Source organism: Pongo abelii, chromosome 12 (genome assembly GCF_028885655.2).
Source record: "Pongo abelii isolate AG06213 chromosome 12, NHGRI_mPonAbe1-v2.0_pri, whole genome shotgun sequence".
NCBI classification, from domain to species: domain Eukaryota; kingdom Metazoa; phylum Chordata; class Mammalia; order Primates; family Hominidae; genus Pongo; species Pongo abelii.
In genome coordinates this window covers 59,399,943-59,418,166 of record NC_071997.2, presented here as the reverse complement: position 1 = coordinate 59,418,166, position 18,224 = coordinate 59,399,943, and the positions used below count along the sequence as shown (strand labels likewise).

Here is an 18,224-nt window from a genome sequence, read left to right as displayed (position 1 = left end):
GGGAGGGGATGGGCCAGGGTTGGGGGTGGTAGGCTCAGGGTGGCCACATTGAGTCTGGGGTGCCAGTGGGTTCCCCAGGTGGACAGGCCTGGGAGGCAGATGGGTCCAGGGTTCTGGAGCTCTGGGCAGGAGAAAGTGCCCGGGATGTGTGAGCATAGCCAGAGCCTTCAGAGTGGAGGAGCTCGCCCAGGGAAGCAGATGGAGGGGTGGGTGCCAAGGCCTGGGGAACAGGCACATTTGAAGGGCAAGTGAAGGGAACAAGCCTGTGATGGTGGTCTTGGGGGACCAGCCCGAGGAGCGGACGCAATGACAGAGGGTGCCACAAACACTGAGCAGCCATGAGCGTCAGAGAGAGTTTTCTGAGAGTTGTCTCAGTGAGGGCTGAGAGGCTTTGGTCTTGGCAACTGGATTTCAGTGACTGCCTGGGGGCCACATTGCCCGACCCCCACCTCATGCTGATCCTGGTTCACAGCCTCTCACTCTATCCCAGGCCAACTTAACTGGTCATTTGTTAGGACCCCTCCAGCTCTCTGACCATGGCCAGGTGTTGGGTCAGTGGTCACCATCTCTAGGTCTCATGGATATTGGGACCACTGGGGTCCTCCCTGCTGGGCTTGCTGGGGGAGGCTGGGGCAGGAACCCCTGAGTTGCCTGCTCACCTATACGTGATGTTTCCTCCCCTGTCCACCAAAAACTAAGCGTCTCCCTTGAAGACCACCTCTCTGAGGTAAGTGTGGGGCCAAGTTTTCTCCAAGGGAACCAAATCCGGGGCCTTGCCTGGCAGTGGCCTCTGGACCCATGGATAAGTGAAAGGGACTCAGGTCTGAGCAAAGGCAATAGAGCATCCCTTCCTACTGCCCGACCAACTCCAGCCCGCAGAAGGCCAGAGCCTCAGGGCAGTGGGTCGAGGGGCAGGGACTTGGCTGTGACCACAAACTGGCTCTGAGGGGCCTTCTCTGGGGATAAGGGGATGAGGAGAGAGGACAAGGAGTGGCCATAGGGAGAAGGGGTGGCCCAGGCCCAGGCAGCCAGCTCGGGGCGGGCTGGAATCCGTGGGCCCGTCTTCTCTTCCATGTGGTAGGCTCCTACCCGGGCACCTGAGAGCCAGTCAACAGGGGCTCCCGAGGGAGGGGGTGTCGGATGGAAAGCCGAAGCCCTGGAGGGCAGGGGCTGCAGGGACCATGGAGCACTGGCTGATGGTCACCCCGCCACAGAAGTGGGCTTCCAGGATCACCCTGCCCTGCCATGAAGGAAGCACTGCCGCCCTGCTAGCGCTCCCTGACTCCCAGGCAGAACCTGCACACCAGCTCCCAGCCAGCCTCCTCGGGATGTGCCCCTCTCCGTATCAGAGTGCCACCTCATCCTCCCAACCCCGCTCAGACCTTGCTGCCCCTCCAGGAGATATCCCCAGACATGGAACATCCTATCCAGCGTCTCCCCAGCCTCCCGGGCACCCTAAGGCCCAGCTAGAACAGCGAAGCACCTTCCCTTGTGGCGTGGGAAGGGTTAACCTTGAGCTATTTGTCTCTGTCTCCTGGCTCACTGTGGGTGGGGGGCTACAGTCAGGAATGCATTTGGGGCCACCTCTGCCTCTACAGCCTGGGAGCACACACACACCTGCAGCCAGGCCAGCGGATAGTTTACATATTTGAACCTGGAGCTAAGGTGCGGAGACATAAACAGGAAACTGGATCCCCAGCCTGTGCCCCATTCTCGGGGGCTTTTACCTACTACAAAGAACTTCCTCCTGCTGGCCTTTCTTCTGATGGCTTTTCTGCCTCCTTTTCAAAGGCATGGGGCTGGGGGGGGTGGGGTGTTCGGTGTGACCCTGTGACATAGCTCAAAGCCACCACCTGCTCCTGGGCAGAGGTCTGGGCTTCTGAGGGTCTGCAGAAGGTGGCGACATTGACACAGGGCCCAAAGCCCAAGCGGGCACCTGGCTGACCCTGTGTGCCTGAGGCCTCTGCCAGGCCTGGGACCGCTTTGTCCACTGGGCACAACATCCCATCCTTTCTCATCAGGGCTGGGCAGGCCTCGTGTCCTGTTCTGACACACACACATTCAGGCCCCACCTTTGGGAGAGCTATCTTGAGTGTCTTTGGAGAGCAGAGGCATTAGGCTGGGGCTGGGGAGCCATTGAGGCCTAAGCCTAGACCCCTGGACCTCTGAGTTAGGCCTCTGGTGCTGGCTCTGGGATCCCACTACCTTCTCAGTGAAAGAACCCTCAGCTGGACACTCCAGGCCTTCTGGGACTTTTTCCAGCTTCTTCACCCATCAACTGCTGTCCATTTTCTGTACATTCTAAGTATACGCTTTGAGTCCTGAGTCCAGGCTATATCCTGACCCTCTAAGGCTGCCTCCTCCAGGAAGCCTCCCTTGATATTCTTAGACCAAATCCATTGCTGCTGCCTCTGTGTCCCCAGCACATGCTTTTATCTCCATCCCATCCCCAGGCACAGGCTCATTTGCACTCTAAACAGGGGTGACTACAGTAGTCCCCTGCCCCACCCCACTGTGAGCTGCTCCAGGCAGCTCGGTATCCCTGTGCCTTGTGCACAGTAGGTCCTCAGTAACAGCTGAGTTAAGTGACACTGAAGTGCCTCGTGGGCAAGAATCCTGTCTTACACTTTTCCAGCTCCCCTGTGCTATGTGTACCCAGCAAGTGCTCAGACCACACCCCGCCCCCTACCATTTTGGAGCTTTGCACCATTCCTGGGTGCCCTCTGGTGGACCAATCTCAGAATCATTCTCTGTCCTCTATCTTCTAAGCTTTGAGGCCTCGGTTTCCCCACATGTATGCTGGGAAGATTTTCTAAGATCTCCTGGTGCCAGGATGAGGATTATATCACAAAATGGATAGGATGGCCCTTTGGAGGCTTAGAAAACCTGCGTGATGCTGTGTAAAGAGGACAGGACCCAGGGTCCCCACACTCAGCCCCAGCCCCGCTCACTCAGCTCACAGGGCTGAGCCTTGCTGCAGGCCAGGCATGTTCCACTTTGCATGTATTAATGCCTTTAATGGAAGCTCTGCACAACCAAGCCTTCTCTCTCCCTGTCCTGGATTCAGCTAGGTGTCCTGGAAGGTCCTGGAAAGAAGAACTGTGGGGGAAAGGCTGTCAGGCAGCCCCACCGAGACCTGCCACCCGGGCATGTGTACATGTTCTTGCGTGCACGTGTATGTGTGCGAGCCTGTGTGCACGCGCAGGTTTAGGGTGGGGGTGTGGGGAACAGGCAACATGACAGGTGGCGTTGGCGTTCCTGGGCTCTGAGCGGCTTTGCCATTCCCATCCGTCCCTCCTGGGGGGTCCTGTGGGCAAACTCCAAGAAAGCAGCGGGCGGGGAGGCAGCAGATTTCTGACGGCAAAAATAGCCCACTTTAGAGTTCAGTAGGGACTGATTAAACCAGTAAACGAGAAAAACCCCAAACAAACATCTCCAAGCGAAGTAGGAGATGGATTTGAGACTGGAGGGAAGGAGGCCCCTGCTCTGGGAGACGCTGAATGCTGCTGTAGACTCAGGAGGGATGCAATGCGCCCTAGACATTGTCTCTGGCCTCCCATCAGCCCTGGAAGAGTGGGAGAAGCAGGCACCAACAAAGTCAAGGTGAACCTAGATGAGCCACGCTCCGTACTAGGTGTTGATAAAGGGCACCAGTTCTCAGCCACAGGGACACCTTGTGTCAGGGAAGGGAGAAAGGTCTATTGTCCTAAGGGGGAAGATGGAACACAGAAAACACACCACCAGAGCCTACACAGGTGAGGTGAGACAGATCTTGGTGGGGAAGATCAGGGAGGACTTCCTGGAGGAGAAGCCATTTCTAGACCAGCTTGAATGTGGACTCACATTCCAGCTTATTCCCAACTCTTCTCCACTCTTGGTTGGGGGTCCAAATACTTTCTCAAAGAAAGATAAGCTGGGGGGACTTTGCTTCTGGTGGCTCACAGCTGTCTAGCCAGGCTGGTTCATCAAAACCACCATTTTCATCAGGGCTGGTAAGAGGGTGGAGATACTGGAGGTTCTGGGACCCACTGAGGGTACCCACATTTTTGCCCATACAGGGAGGGTATGCCTCTCTGTTTCTTAACCCTGAAAGCTGTAAGTGGGGAGGCAGGAAGGAGTATGGGGTGGCTGATGTTGGCCCTCCTGCCTCATCTACCACATGGGTGTGGCCTGTAAGAGCCACCCTCTGAGGCCAGGACGAGACAAGGCTCATAACTGGGGCTGAGGACATGGGGGGAAGGCTTTAGACTTCCTCAGAACATGGCTTCTAATCCCCAGAACCCTCTAGAGCTGAGGTGAGTAGGGGCTCAGCTGAGAGGGAGGGACATGGGGAGTTCCCAGGGCTGACATGGGAGGCTCAGAGCAGGAAGCCCTGGCCCTGGGGGACTCTTAGGCTGTCTTTTCTTCTAGTCGAGGTGCTTGGCAAAAGCTAGAAGGGACAGGAACAGGTGGTGGGGGTACAGGGGGAGGCCGGTTCTCTGCTGAGGCTTCAGGGAAGGCAGAGGGCAGAGGCCAGAAAACCAAGACAGCCAGGAGGGAACAGGCATACAGGAAACAAGCTTCCTGGCCAGTGAACCTCACTCCTGCCCCCAGGGGCCCCTGCAACAGCTGAGGCAGGGAAGAGACACACGCTCATAGCCGCCAGCCCCTACAAGGGCGCCCCAGGGCCCTCTCCCCTGCCCACAGCCCCAGCCAGGAAGCACACTGCCCAATCTCTCATCCCCACCCCAGCCCCCACAGCTGCAGGGAGGACAAAGGAGCCAGTGAGGGTCTAGGGGCCATAAGACACGTTCCCAGGAAGGCTAAGGCCCTGCCCACTTGCCATGCCCAGACCCAGAGGGTGGCTCCCAGAGGGCACACCCTTGCTGCAGGCCGGGCACCTGAGGGGCAGTATGTAACTCAAGTGGACTCACTCAGCCCACTGTCTAGCACCAGGGCCCTGTCTTGAGTTTTCACTTCCCTAATCTTACTGGGAGAAACTTGGTTCTTACAGGAAGAAACTTAGTTCCAACACCTCATCTTCCAGCTGGGGAAACTGAGGTCTTTGAGGTTAAGACCCAAGGTCATATGGAGAGTTGAGGCAGAGGGGTGCCAGCCAGAGGGGCAGAGGGCAGGCCTTGGGGCCACGGGACGGCCCCTCCACCCCAACATCACCTAGGGATGGGGTCGAGCTCCCGGCTGCCCCCCGCTCCCTGTACCTCACTCATCCACAGACAAGCCCCACCTTCTGTGGACACATTTCAACCTCACCAAATCAGCTAATTATTGACAGTTGGTGAAGAGGAGATTTCACTTTTTCCTCCTGTTAAACTGCTCCTAATTAGTTCCCTGTCACCACGGCTGGCTCGCCCGCCCGCCGCCCGCCCGTTCACGCAGTAATCCCACTGCACAGTGCCTCATTAACCTTTTGCTCCTCTCCTGCCGCCTGCCAACAAGATGAAGACAAAAACAGATTGTTGAACAATGGCTCCGGCTTGTACGTGCAGCCCCATTCCCCAGCCCCCGAGCTCCCAGGGGAAGAGTGGGGAAAAGAGAGGGGACTGGGGTGGGGGAGAGCCCGAGAGGAATCAAGGAAGGGAGAAAGAGGCACAAAGAAAGATTGAAGCAGAAACAGAGGCAGGGATGTGGGGAGGGGCCTTGGCCAAGGTACTGCTTCTTGCTCCAGAGAGACGTGAGGTTCATTAAACAGGATTGGAAGTGCTCCCAGGTAGGGAACACCGGCTGTCAGAGTTAGAGGGACATTTGCCACCACCCACTACAGCCTCTTGTGGTAGCCAAGCCCGTGTTCCTGGACACTGGACCCTGCACATCTCCCTCAGGGAACCTGAGGCCCCAGTGTATGTCTATGTTGCGGTGGGGAGGACACAGAGGACCCCCCATTTGCTTGGAATCCAGAGCCCCAATCACCAAAGGGGGCAAGGCCAGAAAGGCCACCACAATCTGGCCCTACCACAAGGGAGGCACCCAGCACCAACCCCACCTATAGCGGCCCCGGCAAGCTGCCACGCAGCCTCTGCTTTAGGTCCATCATGACCTGTGCTGTCACCTGACAGTTCTTGTTTATTGAGTTTTGTCTCCGCCACCAGCAGGGAGATTTGCTGAGACCACAGGGCTCCTACGTGGCCATCCTGGTAACAAGAAAAATGGGAAAGTGCCCAGGCTCCATGGGGCAGAGAGCAGATTCTGGGTGTGATGGGCCCATCCATGTTTGGGGACAGGCTGGTGGGGCAGGCCTACAGCAGTAACCTCCAGATCCACCAGATCCGCCAGGGCAGACCCTGTACTCCCGGCATGCGCAAGAGGACTGGGGTCCAGAAGGGAGCCCAGGACCTGTTCCCCAGTTTTCACAACAGGAGGTTCCCTGCCCTACCTGTTGGCCCTTTAGCCTCCCTCCAGCCCCTCCACTGCCCAGCCCCTTCCTCAGCTCTGGGTTGGAAAAGACATAAACACTGACTCCAAAAGGTCCCTGTGAAAACACAGATTTCCTGTGGAGGGGAGGAGGGCTGGGGTGAGGGCACTGGGATGTTCCTGCTGATAAATTAGCAGCAAGCAATCCGGAGCCCAGAAGTGGGCCTCCTCTTTCTACAGTGAGGTGTGGGTGGGCTGGGGACGGTCACAGAATTCTTCTGCCTGGGTACAAAGCCTGCTCCATCGTCAGCAACTTTGGATCTTGGACAAGGTACTTAACCTTAATGTGCCTCAGTTTCCTCATTGGTAAACAAGGAATATTGGTACCTACCTTGGAGAATTCTCAGGATCCAGGCCCCCATTTCTCCACCACAGCCAGGTAGCCCCCTCTACTCACTGGACCCAGGGACTCCATAGAGGCCATGCCTTCCCACCTTAGGCTCTGGGCATTCCTTCCCCATCATTGGCCTCTCTCCAAGCCCCCCAACCTCCATCTCACAGTTTCTTTGCTGTTCTCCCACAGTTCCCCATCTTTGAGCTCAATCCTCTGAACAAAGAAGAAACTGAATACCATGTTGCCTCCTAGACTGCCATGTCTAGCTATGCCACCTAAGTCTCCTCCACTCCTAGTCCTCTCTGCACTCACCCACTCTGCAGAGAGCCCCTCCTCTTTGAATCGCCCGAATCCTCAGCTTCCATGAAGTTACTCCATCTGGGTTCTCCCTGTGCCCTTAGCTGCTTCTTCCCCCTCTTGATGGTTTTTCTTCCTCCTATAGTGGACCACATCCCCTTTCTCAGCTTCAACTCCCCCCCATACACTGAAGGTTCCGTATCTCCAGCCAAACTCTCTCCCCAGAGCTATCTGACTGTCTAGGAATCATCTCTTGATGTTCAATGTTTTAGACTTAAGGGGCATTAGGAAGACTTAATACAGTAAGGCATGCCGAGCTCCCAGCATGCTGCCTGGTCCAATAGATATCTGGCAAATGGTAGCCATTATTATTATTTGCAGTTTGACCCTCAGTACCATTTTAATAGGCAGAACTACTAATTTGAAAAGAGCAGACAAAACTCTCCCCCAGGAACTGAAGGAAGGATTGAAGTCCTTGCCTCAATCTCTGGGGTTAGTGAGTTGGAAACTCCACAGCAATCACTGCAGGCCAGCCATTCTAGGAACTAGTTCCTAAATTCTACCTCCGAGTCCCCTGATTAGTTAACTGGTGTTCCAGTGATTACTTCTGTTGACAACCTTGGTGGCTTTTGGCAAGGCTGGGTCAGCCCAAGCAAGTCCAGACTTATTGTGGCAAGTCCCACTGGCTTCTGGGACGTGAGACATGATCCATGTATGGCAAGAAGCACCTTGTTGGGGGAATTAATTGGGAGAGTGAATGCGGAAACATGGCCCTCTCGGCAAGTTGGCTGAAGGCTTTGGTGCCATGGGTCCCAAACAGGGCTCAAAACACCCCATAATGCCCAGGCTAGCCTGCATCTTGTTGGGATCCACATAGCTGAGGAGGGAGCTCTGAAAATCATGCCTCTACCCTCCCCAGAGGACAAAGACTTAACATGCAATGACTATCCTCTTCCCAATCTAGAGAAAGAGGCTTGGATTGCAACAAGAGGGACTTTGGTTAAATACGCAGAAGAACTAACTCCCATGTCTATTTGAAGTAGGCATGTGGGGAGAGGGGAGCCTGGGCTTGGACCTGCAGCATCTGTGAGACCAGGGTGGCTCACTTTCCATCACTGCTTTGCAGCCAGAGCTGGAGGCCTGGGTGGGCGAACGGTAGCCATCTCCCCATTATATGCCCCAGGGGAACACCTGCCAAGGACCTACAGCACTTCTAGACCGTTTCCTACCACCCACCACAGTGCAGCCCCCAGCTCCCTCTTCTCCTGGCTGTCCCAAGGTAGGTAAGGTGGTTGACTAGGGAGAGCCACAGGAAACGATCAGATGTAGCACTTCCTAGGGGCCTGGACTTGGAGTGTGGACCTCTGGTGTTTCCTCTCCTATCAGCACCTGACTTCTGCGACCTTGGGCTGGTCCCATGACTTTTCTGGGCCACCATTTCCCCAGCAAAGTCAGTAGCAAGGTAAACTGGATGACCTTGAAAATCCTTCTAACTGGGAGCGTCTCTGATTCTGCATCAGTGTTTTCTTTGCCCTGGGTCCCTTCTCTGTGCAGGCAGGTGGAGTTATGACAGCTACTAGAAGCACAGAGGTACCTACAAGCACATGGGTGACTCTGGCCCTGGCCTAGGACCCTGGGCTCAGGCTGATTGCACAGACAGATGCAATGGCTTCAGGGAGTGCTGGGCTGGGACAGGGATGTCAGAGACCACTGAGAAATACCCGCCCTTCCCTCTTCAGGGCTCCTAGGCAACCCAGAGCCCATGGCTCCATTTGGAGTCCTAGGCTGCAGCTTTCCCAGGGTGAGAGGTGGGGGAAGGAGCATCCCAGCACCCATGACAAGGCTGGCCGCTGTGGGCATGAGATGAGGTCCTGCTGGCTTTAGTCTTGGTGTGCGTTGAATGGTGTCCCCCAAGACAAGAGCCCCACTCTCACAGAGTCTCCTCCTTAAACTCTGGGGCTCTGGAAGGAAGCCACCCCACTTCTCACCTTCCAGGGCCTAAGGCAGGTCACCCCCTCCTCCTGCTGTAAGAGCCTGGGTCTCCAGCCCTCGCAGCCCCAACACCCCCGGCCTCTTGTTTTCACTTCCCCGACTTGTCTCCAGGATCCCTCACCTCTTCCCCACCTCTCTTGGGGCCCTGCCTGAAGCAGGTCCGTGGTGAAATCACAGATTCAGAAGCGCCGCTTTCTGGCCACAGCCCCTGCCTTCTTGTGAGCTCAGTGCAGACACCTCCTGGGCCTTCTTGGGTCTGCTCCTCCCCGTCAGCTTAGCTCCCAGCTTCACTCCAACCCAGCGTGGATCCCGTGGTCCTCTGCTCCTCCGTGCTGTGGCCCATCTCTCAGCCCCCCTCACCCCCAACCTGACAAAACCCCAGAAGAAAGGATCTGTGGCCCTCCCTGTACTGGCCCATAGCACCTCCTGGTGAACAGGCCCGGCTGCACCCCCAGACCACGTGCTGCTCAGCCTCCTCACCTCTCATTCTCCCCTGGATGTCTCACCCCTTCTCTGTGTCCTCAGACCTCTGACTTCCTGCCCCTTCCCCACCCTGCTCTCTCCTGTCTGCTCAGTCACAAGAACACAGGAGCCATTGGAACAACTTCTTCAATTTTCCCACCCCTGAACCCTACCCCCAGCAGCATTTTCCTCCCACCCCACTCCTCTTCCACCTACTGAAGTGGGGAGGGGTCTCCCCGTGCCAAGGCTGATCCCTTAGTCTGTACTCTGGTCCCCCCTCCTCTTCATGGATTTTCCCAACATCGTCCTCTCAGCGTCCTCGACATCTCTCCTGGTGCCTTCTCTACTGCATTTACGCAAGCCCCTGTCTCTCCCATTTAAAACAAGGACAAATACATAAATAAAAGCCCCTCCTGATCCCACATCTTGTTGCGGCTGTGGACCTGTCTTTCTCATTTTTTCCTCTCACCTGTCACCTGGATCCCTTCTCTGGGGACAGGGTTTGGCTACGTTGCCTGAGACACTAATGGATACTCTGTAATCTCATGGAGTGTGACTTCTCAGGAGGGTCTGACCCTGTGGATGCCCACCCACCCCGATCACACATGGCCCAGATCTGCCCTCACCACCCTGGCTGCTTGTCTTTGGACCCCATCAGGGTGGGGGCCTCACCCACCACCCTCAATTCCAGCACTGTTGTCATGCTGGTAGACTCTACTTCTATCCCTCCAGCCCAGGCGTCTCTCCTCATTCCAGACCCAGAGCCAACATCCCACAGGCTCCTCAACCCCGCGTGTCCATCCAACTGACCCACTGCCCTCCCTCAAACCTGTCCCCACCTGGCTCCATCTCATTAAGCACCTACATCTGCCTGGTCGTTCAAAACCAGAAAGCCAGCGCACATCCTCTGGCTCCCGTTCCCTCCCACCGCATACAGCTCTTCATCGAATCCCGAAGAAGCCGCCTCCTGACTCCGTCTTTAGGGACCCACTTCTCTCCATGCCCACTGCCAACAGCCTGGTCCAAGCTGCCATCACTGCTCGCTGGATGCCCACCACAGGCTCCTGATGGTTCCTTCTCTGGAGCTCCAACCCAGCCCCACGCGGCAGCACAGGGGCCGCCCAGAATCAGCAATCTGTGGTCTGCCTTGCACAGCCCTTAGGAGGACATTCACCCTCTCTGTTCTGGCTTCCAAGTTCCCAACACCACCCAGCCCAGCCCCTCATTCCCGGGCCACGTCACCTTGCTGCACTCCCTGGCCGCGCTGCAGACTTTGGTCAGCTCTTGGGCATGGCGTGTGCTGCCGCACCTCAGAACCCTCACACCAGCTAGCTGTCCACAGACCTCACATCTCCCCCCGCCACCCCTTTTCATCTGGCCAACTCCAGCCACACTCCCAGTCCCAGTGAAATGCCACTTCCCTCTAGGCTCAGTTTGGTCTGCTGTCTCCTTCCACACCCAGTGGAGCTTCTCCCACCCTAACGCTCCTGGCTCCTCATCTGCTGGCCTCTGTTGAATCACCCTGTTGACTGCGTGACCCTCACTCTGAGGGCCAGAGCCTGGGCCAGCCTCATTCACGGTTCCAGCCCCAGCGCCTAGCACAGCGCTAAGGAGTCGGCATGGTATGAGTATTTGTTCAGAAATCACCAAACAGCACCCCCTGCCCTGCCCTTGAGCCCCTCCCCACTGACCTCTGACATCTGCGGGAAGAGGCTGATGGCCAGCGGCAGGGCCAGGCCGAAGGCTGCCAGGCACACGAGGCTTTGCACAGGGAGGAGCAGCCGGGGGCGTGCCTGCAGGAGAGCCGTCCTATGGGGGAGAGAGGAGGGAGCCCCATGAGACCCGAAGGTGGGGTGGGCTGGCTGCCAGCCACCATGCTGCGTCCGACTCTGTCTCTGGGCCCAGGAAGCGTGGTTCCGGGGCAGTGCCAGTGTGCAGCTAAACAGATATAGCAGAGTTCTGTCTTTGGGACCTTTCCCGATAGGTACCCCTATCCCGAGGCCCTGTCTTGAAGGACGTTGCTGGCTGAAACCTCAACTACTCCGGTCACGAATGAGTACTTTCGGGGCACCCACCTGCCATGCGTCCAGCCCCGTGCCAAGAAGGCCCTATGTGGGAGAGCCACTAGAAGAGGCTGTCAGCCCCTGTTCCTGGGGAGACACATAGGAACGTAAGATCGCTCTCGAGGGCAGCACGTAATTAAACAGCAAAGAAACCAGAGTAGGTGCCAAGTTCAGGGGAGATGACAAAGCACATACATATGGGCACACGCCAGCCAGGAGGGGGTGATCCTCCTCTATGTGTAAGAACAGAAGACACCCCACTGGCCACCTTGTCAACTTCAACCCAAGGGCAACAGAGGGTGCAGTGACTCATCCAAGGCCAAGTCTGCAGGAGGCTGGAAGAGCTGCTGCCTGGACCCCTGACTCCCTGAGGGTGCTGTCACCCCAGCTGGTCCCCTGTGCCAGCTTCATCACCAACACAACACAGCTGGCACCCTCTCCCCATGGCTGGCTTCGGAGCTGGTTTCCTGGGCGGCGGGTGGGGGGGCATGATAAACCTCCCTCTGGGGCCCAGGCTCCCCAGACACCATGGGGACATACCAGCTGGTCAATGTGCCTGCACTGTGTTCATCGGAGCTTCCTGTTTTGCTCAATACAGCAGGCCCTTCAGCGGGGACCACAGCATTCCACCTGGGGAGGCCTGGGATGACTAGACTATTTGCCAGGGGGTGTTGGGCAGGCACTAAATCTGACCTCAGTAACTGTCAGCCTCCAAGTGACAGGCTCCTGGTGTGAAGGGGAAATAATCCAGGCTCTTATCCGCCACCCCCAGCAGGGCTGACCATGCCACAGGCAGGTAAGGGGCCCTGCCTGTGGGGGGCAGTAAACCCCATATACCCTCACCTCTTGAGACAAGAATCCCAACAACAGCTGGCCCTGAGAAGACAGCAAAATTGGGAGTAGTTTTCAGAAGTTAAAGTGCATCAGCTGGACTGGGCAACTGGTTAAAAATGCAAATGCCCAAGGGTTGCTTACAACCATGAAAGCCTGATTCAGTGGGCACTGGACCTGGAAATGTGCATTTTAATCAACCCTCCATGAATCTAAAATGGTGATCCCAGACGACACTTCTGATAAACCCTGGCCCTGGATGTTCCTGCTCAGGAACATAAAGATCCCATTACTTGCAAATCCTATGCAAGTAAAAGGGTGAGCCCTGGCCTGGCACACAGTAAGTGCTCAGAAATTATGTGTCATTATTGCTGTTGTTATTGCTCATGTTACCTGAGGGAAGGTAGGATCCTGGTAGCCCACCTGTCTTCCAGCCCTTCCCACAGGCCCAGACCGCAAGGTTTGTCCAGCTGCTAAATTTGGCCTGAATTAAGCTATTGGAAAGGGGAGTTTCCACAGGATTGAGCAGTAGGACCAAGGTGCCTAAATCAAGCTCAAACTCCTCTGATCCTCCAACCCCCATCCAGCGCCCCCATCCTCTCTCTCTACTCCATTGCTAGCCCATGCCCGCCTGGGCTTCCTTAGGGGTCATGGAGGGGCTGGGAATAAGGCTGAGAGGGCCCTGAGATGAACTTCTCAAGCAAGACAAGGAGGAGCGGGGGACACAAAGCTCATTCTCCAAGCTTCATACACAGTCCGGAGCCCCTGCTTGGAGGAGGCTGCTTGGAGGAGGACGGGGCTGCCCTCCTGTTCCAGTGGCAGTGACTAGAGGGTGTGGAGTCCCTGGAAGCACAGCCCCGAGGGTCCCTGCTCACAGCCCTGGGAGCAGTGAAGGGTGAGAAAAAGAAAGAGAGACGCTCCCCCCGGCAGGTGAAGAGCGGGCCATGGGCTCAGCCCTTGGGACCTGCTAGTGGGGACACTGGACAGAACCCCTGTCTGTGGGGCTGTGACCAAGGCTCCCCTCTCAGGGTGGCTGGCTGAAGTACTCAGTGGGAAAGAGGTCCAAGAAGTCCGAGGCCTGGGCTTCCAGCTCAGGATAGAGGCAGGCCTGAGGCTGAAACAGGAGCCTCGGAAGCCCCAGCCCAGAGCAGGCCAGAGAGCGAACACAGTAGGACAGGGGAAGGGGAGGGGGGAGGAAAATGGCAAGAAGGGATGGGAAAGGCAGCTGGGGGAGTTAAAATATGCAGATGGAGAGATGTGCGAATGCCTGGGAGAAAGGAAAGACCCGGAGCCCAGGGAGTAAAGGAAGCTGGGGGAGCGGACTCAGGGTTGTGGCCTGGACCCGGAGCCAACTCAGACCCAGCCTGGTGCCTCTGCTGGCCCTTCATTCCAGTGCCAGGGAGGCTGGGCTGGGGCTGAGCCAGCTAGAGCCCTCCTGATCCAGCACAGGAACCTGTGATCCCAGCCCTGGACCTAGCCTCCTCCTCAGCATGGTTGGTGCTGCAGGGAGGGTGTCAAGTGTGAACCCCTGGAGCGCTCAGGGGAGCTGGAGGGTGGTGGAGAGGGAGGGATGGCACCCAGTGGACTGTACTCCCCAGAGGCAGCCCAGTGCTCTGGGCTGGGGAGGGAAGCTCCACTGCTTCTGACTTGAGATTCTTTTCCTTTCCGTCTCAGAGTCAAGGCCAACTGAGCACGCTGAGCTCCCACCTTTCTCTTCCCAGCAGGAAGCCCAGGGACCTTGGCTCTGAGAGTATCAACCGAGGCCAGAGGTGAAGCAAGGCAGGTCCCAGCCACGGCCGCCACACAACAGCTTGTCCCCATCATTGCTGTGCATTCCTTCAGCACTTGGAGCGCAGTTTTAGTTTGCACTCCATTAATTTGCACATAGGCTGCTTTGTAAGTGTTCTTTTGTCTTTTTTCCTTGGCTGTCCTGACTCCCTTACCCAACAGGGGCTCCTCAAGGGTGGCGGCTGCCTTCCTCGTTAGCCTCCTCGCGGGAAGCCCTGCACTAGTGCCCCTGCACCCAAAGGCTATGGGGTGCATGGCAGGGACCCTGCAAAGAGCAAAAGAGCTGCTGGATGGTGCAAAATGCAAAGCCCCAACGAACAAGGTGATGAAGGGGCAGTGTCCTCGTTTTCCAGGTGGGAAACTGAGGCTGAGGGAGGCTCCACAACCACATCAGACTGGCAGAAAGAGATGGAGCAGGAACCTAGATTTTGTTTTCCTACCAGAGCCTCAGCTCACTCTGCTACACTGCCCTGCCTCTCCTACCACACAGTCCTGCACTTCCAGAGTACATGTGAGATTAGCAAGCCTTCAAGGGCACAAACTGGGTCTTATTCATCTTCATCTTCTTGGGGGAACCTGGGCTGAACTTTTCTTTTCCCCAGGGACCCTCCAAAGAACTCCAGGGAAGGACCAATGAAACACGAGGCTGCCAGGAGCACCAAACTCTGACCTCTCATCACCTTATCAGAGGGGCTCCTTTGGAGCCTGAGATGTGAGAGTATGTGGCACCCAGACACTAGGCAGGTCCCAGGCTGGACAGGTTCAGTCCCAGAATAATCACCCCACTTCCCATGGATATGGAAGTGGGGAAGGGAAGGGCATGGGCTCTGGCTAGGGCTCCACCCCCAGGCCTGTGCGCACGGACCTAAGTGAGGACAGGCATTTTTGTTTTCCTGCCCAAATGTTGCATGTCCCAAGACCACCCTGGCCTGCCACACCCCTTAATCCTGTGCCTAAAAAACCCTGAGACCCTAGCAGGCAAACACACAGGCAGCTGGACATCCAGAGGAGCACATCAGTGGAGGAACACACAAGCAGCTGGACAGCAAGAGGACGTCGGGGGGAGCAAGCTGGCGGAAGGGCACACTGACAGATGCCGGCAGGCCACCCACTGGCAGAATGACATGGAGTTTGGCTGGGGCAGTCGGAGGACAGCCTGGGCCACCAAGCAGCCTGACTCCAGGGGAAAACTAATCTCCCTTCTGGCTCCCCTATCTGCTGAGAGCTACTTCCACTCAATGAAACCTTGCACTCATTCTCCAAGCTCACGTGTGATCCGATTCTTCCGGTACACCAACGAAAGAACCCCGGGATACAGAAAGCCCTCTGTCCTCGTGGTAAGACAGGGGTCTAATTGAGCTGACTAACACAAGCCACCTATGGATGGCTAAACTTAAAAAGTACCCTGTAACATACGCCCACTGGGGCATCAGCTATAAACATTCACCCCTAGACACTGCCGTGGGGTCGGAGCCCCACAGCCTGCCCGTCTGTATGCTCCCCTAGAGGTTTGAGCAGCAGGGCCCGGAAGAAGCGAGCCACACCCCCACCGCACTCCCTTTGAGGGGCACAAGGGAACTTTTCCTGTTTCACCATGACTCCCAAAGCCAAGTTTAAGCCCCCAAGTTAATGGGACACTAACCATCATTCCACTTTCTGCAAACATCTCTGCCAACTGGGAAGGCATCGCAGAGCATGTTTTTCCCCAGCAAATTCTTGCAGGACAGGTCCCTGGATGAGCATGGCTGACCCAGCTTCACACCCCGCCCGCCGCCTTCTTGTAGTTCTCAGGATAGCTGTAGGATGTGTTGGGAATGCAACATCTTGAGATAAGGAGGGCCTGTCTGGGACAGCCTGGGCTCATGTTCCCACCTCTTCTGGAACAGGATGTCCTGCAACACTTTAGCACAGCAAGCTGATGTCCCCCAGGGTGGAAACCCCAGGGTGGAGCGCTCCCAGGCTCCCTCAGTTGCAGTGTGATGTGGTACGTGGGTGGAGGAGACTCCATCCTCCCTGGGCAGCTTTCTCGAGCCGTGGGGCACCAGCTTGCCTTGAGTGGTAGGCGTCCATTGTCCCCGAGGCCTATTTGTGAGTAATAAAGTTGCTTCGCTTGACCTGTGCAAGTGTTCTACCTCACTGGACTTGTGGTGCAAGTAACAGAGTAAGCATTGCTCACTGAACCTGCTTCAGAATTCCAAGGTTCAGGACTCAGCAATCTCAAGGACAGAAGAACCACCTTCCTTACCTGCCCCACTGGCTCCCTGTGTGTACTCGCAGTCACTGGTATTCAGGGACAACCTCAGTTCACGAAGGGGCTACATATACGAGAGTCAGGGACACAAAAGAGCCTGCCCTGTTTATTTTTGTCTGTTGCAAACTTCCATACCATACGAATTTTCTTAATCCCAGTGCTCACCATGCCATGCCCATGCTCAGGTACCCCCAGAGCCTCTGCCCTCTTCTAGGGTGAGAGAGGGATCACCTCAGCTGGGCACACACGACCCCTCATCAGCTGGCCCCATGAGCGCACTTCACTTTGGCCAGGCTGGACACCTCAGTGTCTATACCACAGGCCTGCACCCTGCCCAGAAAGCCCGCCTTTCCACAAAAATTCTATCCTGCTCTCTGGGTCGGCTGCAGCCCCTCTGTGGGGACCAGCCCTCCTTGCTGCCAGGCCCACAGTACTTCTCAAAGTGACTTCTCAAAGGTCTTCTCAAGGTGACTTCTCAGTACTTCTCAAGGTGACTTCTCAAAGTCACCTTGGCCAATTTCACACACTGCCTGCTCTCACCTGCAGCTGACCTGGGTACGGGTCTTGCCCACCACCCTTATAAACACACAGGCTTCCTGAGATCGGACCCCAAATCTACTCTTCCCATTTCCACACAGGGCAGGACTCAAACACAGGCTGATTGAGGGTTGTGACCTGAAGATGCAAGAGGCAGCCAGTGTAGTTTGAAGAGACTAAGCTTTGCAGCCACACTCCTGAGCCACCGCTGGCTCTGCTATTTCCTAGTACATGACCGTGAGTGGATGATATAGCCTGTCTTTGCCTTCCTCTCCTCAACTGTAGAATGAGGATATTATACTTACCTTATTATGCTGTCCTGAAGGTGAAATGAGAGAACACATTCACTCACTCACTCATCCTTTCAACAAACACTGAGCATCTACTGTGTGGCAGGAACTGTGCTAGATGCTGGGCAGGGCAGTGAACAAAAGGATGGACGTGCCTCATGGAGATGACATTCTAGTACAGCAGACAGAAAATACACAACTAGAGGAACAATCTCAGATATGGATAAGGGCTGTAAGAAAAATAAAGGACTGCAAGGGAGAGGAAATAATGAAAAATGGTGACTTCTGATGGGGTGGTCAGGGAGGGCCTCTTTGAGGAGGTGGCATTTGGGCAGAGGCCTGACTGAGAGAGGACTGGGATAGACAAGTGCTTAATAAATGTCACTCGTTATTATAATTCATACTGTGGGAATAAGAAAGTCCCCAAACAGGGAAGAATCCTTTGCCCCAGAACCCTAGATGGAGTACCCCCATCCCCGTCCTTACACCACATGCCCCCAACTCCAGCTGCTGTCTTGAGGTGTCCCCATGGGGTAGGGTCTCCTCACTGTCAACTGACAAGCCAGGGGTCTGTACCTCCAGGCCCCCTCCACCTAGGGGACCCTCCCCTGCCCCTTGCCTTCTCCCAGGGCCCACCCTCTCTGCGCAGCCTTTCCTTCCAGCGGCGTTTCAGTCCGCCCCTTCAGTTTCGCACTCATTCATTAATAGAATCACTCCACTACTGTTACTATGCTCCCTCATTTCTTCACAGTCATGACAGATATGAGTACTTAGAACATCCCTCTGAGGGAGGCAGGAGGCTATTACTATTTGTATTTTACAAGCAGAGAAACCGAGGCTCAGTAAGGTGGTGATTTGCCCCACAGCAGATGCCTACCCAAATCCAGTCTTCCTACCTGAATCCTCAGACTCTGCCTTCACAAATGGTCCTGTACTATTCACTGAGAGCATGTGAGCACACATGAAAACAC

The 18,224-nt window shown here is 56.0% G+C and overlaps 1 protein-coding gene across 6 annotated transcripts in view; it reads right to left on the bottom strand.

Moving 5' to 3' along the window:
* Positions 1–18,224, bottom strand: part of SFXN5 (sideroflexin 5) — a 131,481-nt gene that overhangs the window by 7,869 nt on the left and 105,388 nt on the right. For 4 of the 6 annotated variants that reach the window (XM_002811899.6, XM_024242050.3, XM_024242049.3 and 1 more), the window contains one exon: positions 11,185–11,302. The exons of the other annotated variants lie outside the window; for them this stretch is intronic. In XM_002811899.6, coding sequence (XP_002811945.5) covers positions 11,185–11,302 — 118 coding nt within the window. The remainder of the gene's footprint in view (positions 1–11,184; positions 11,303–18,224) is intronic. 6 annotated transcript variants of the gene reach the window in all.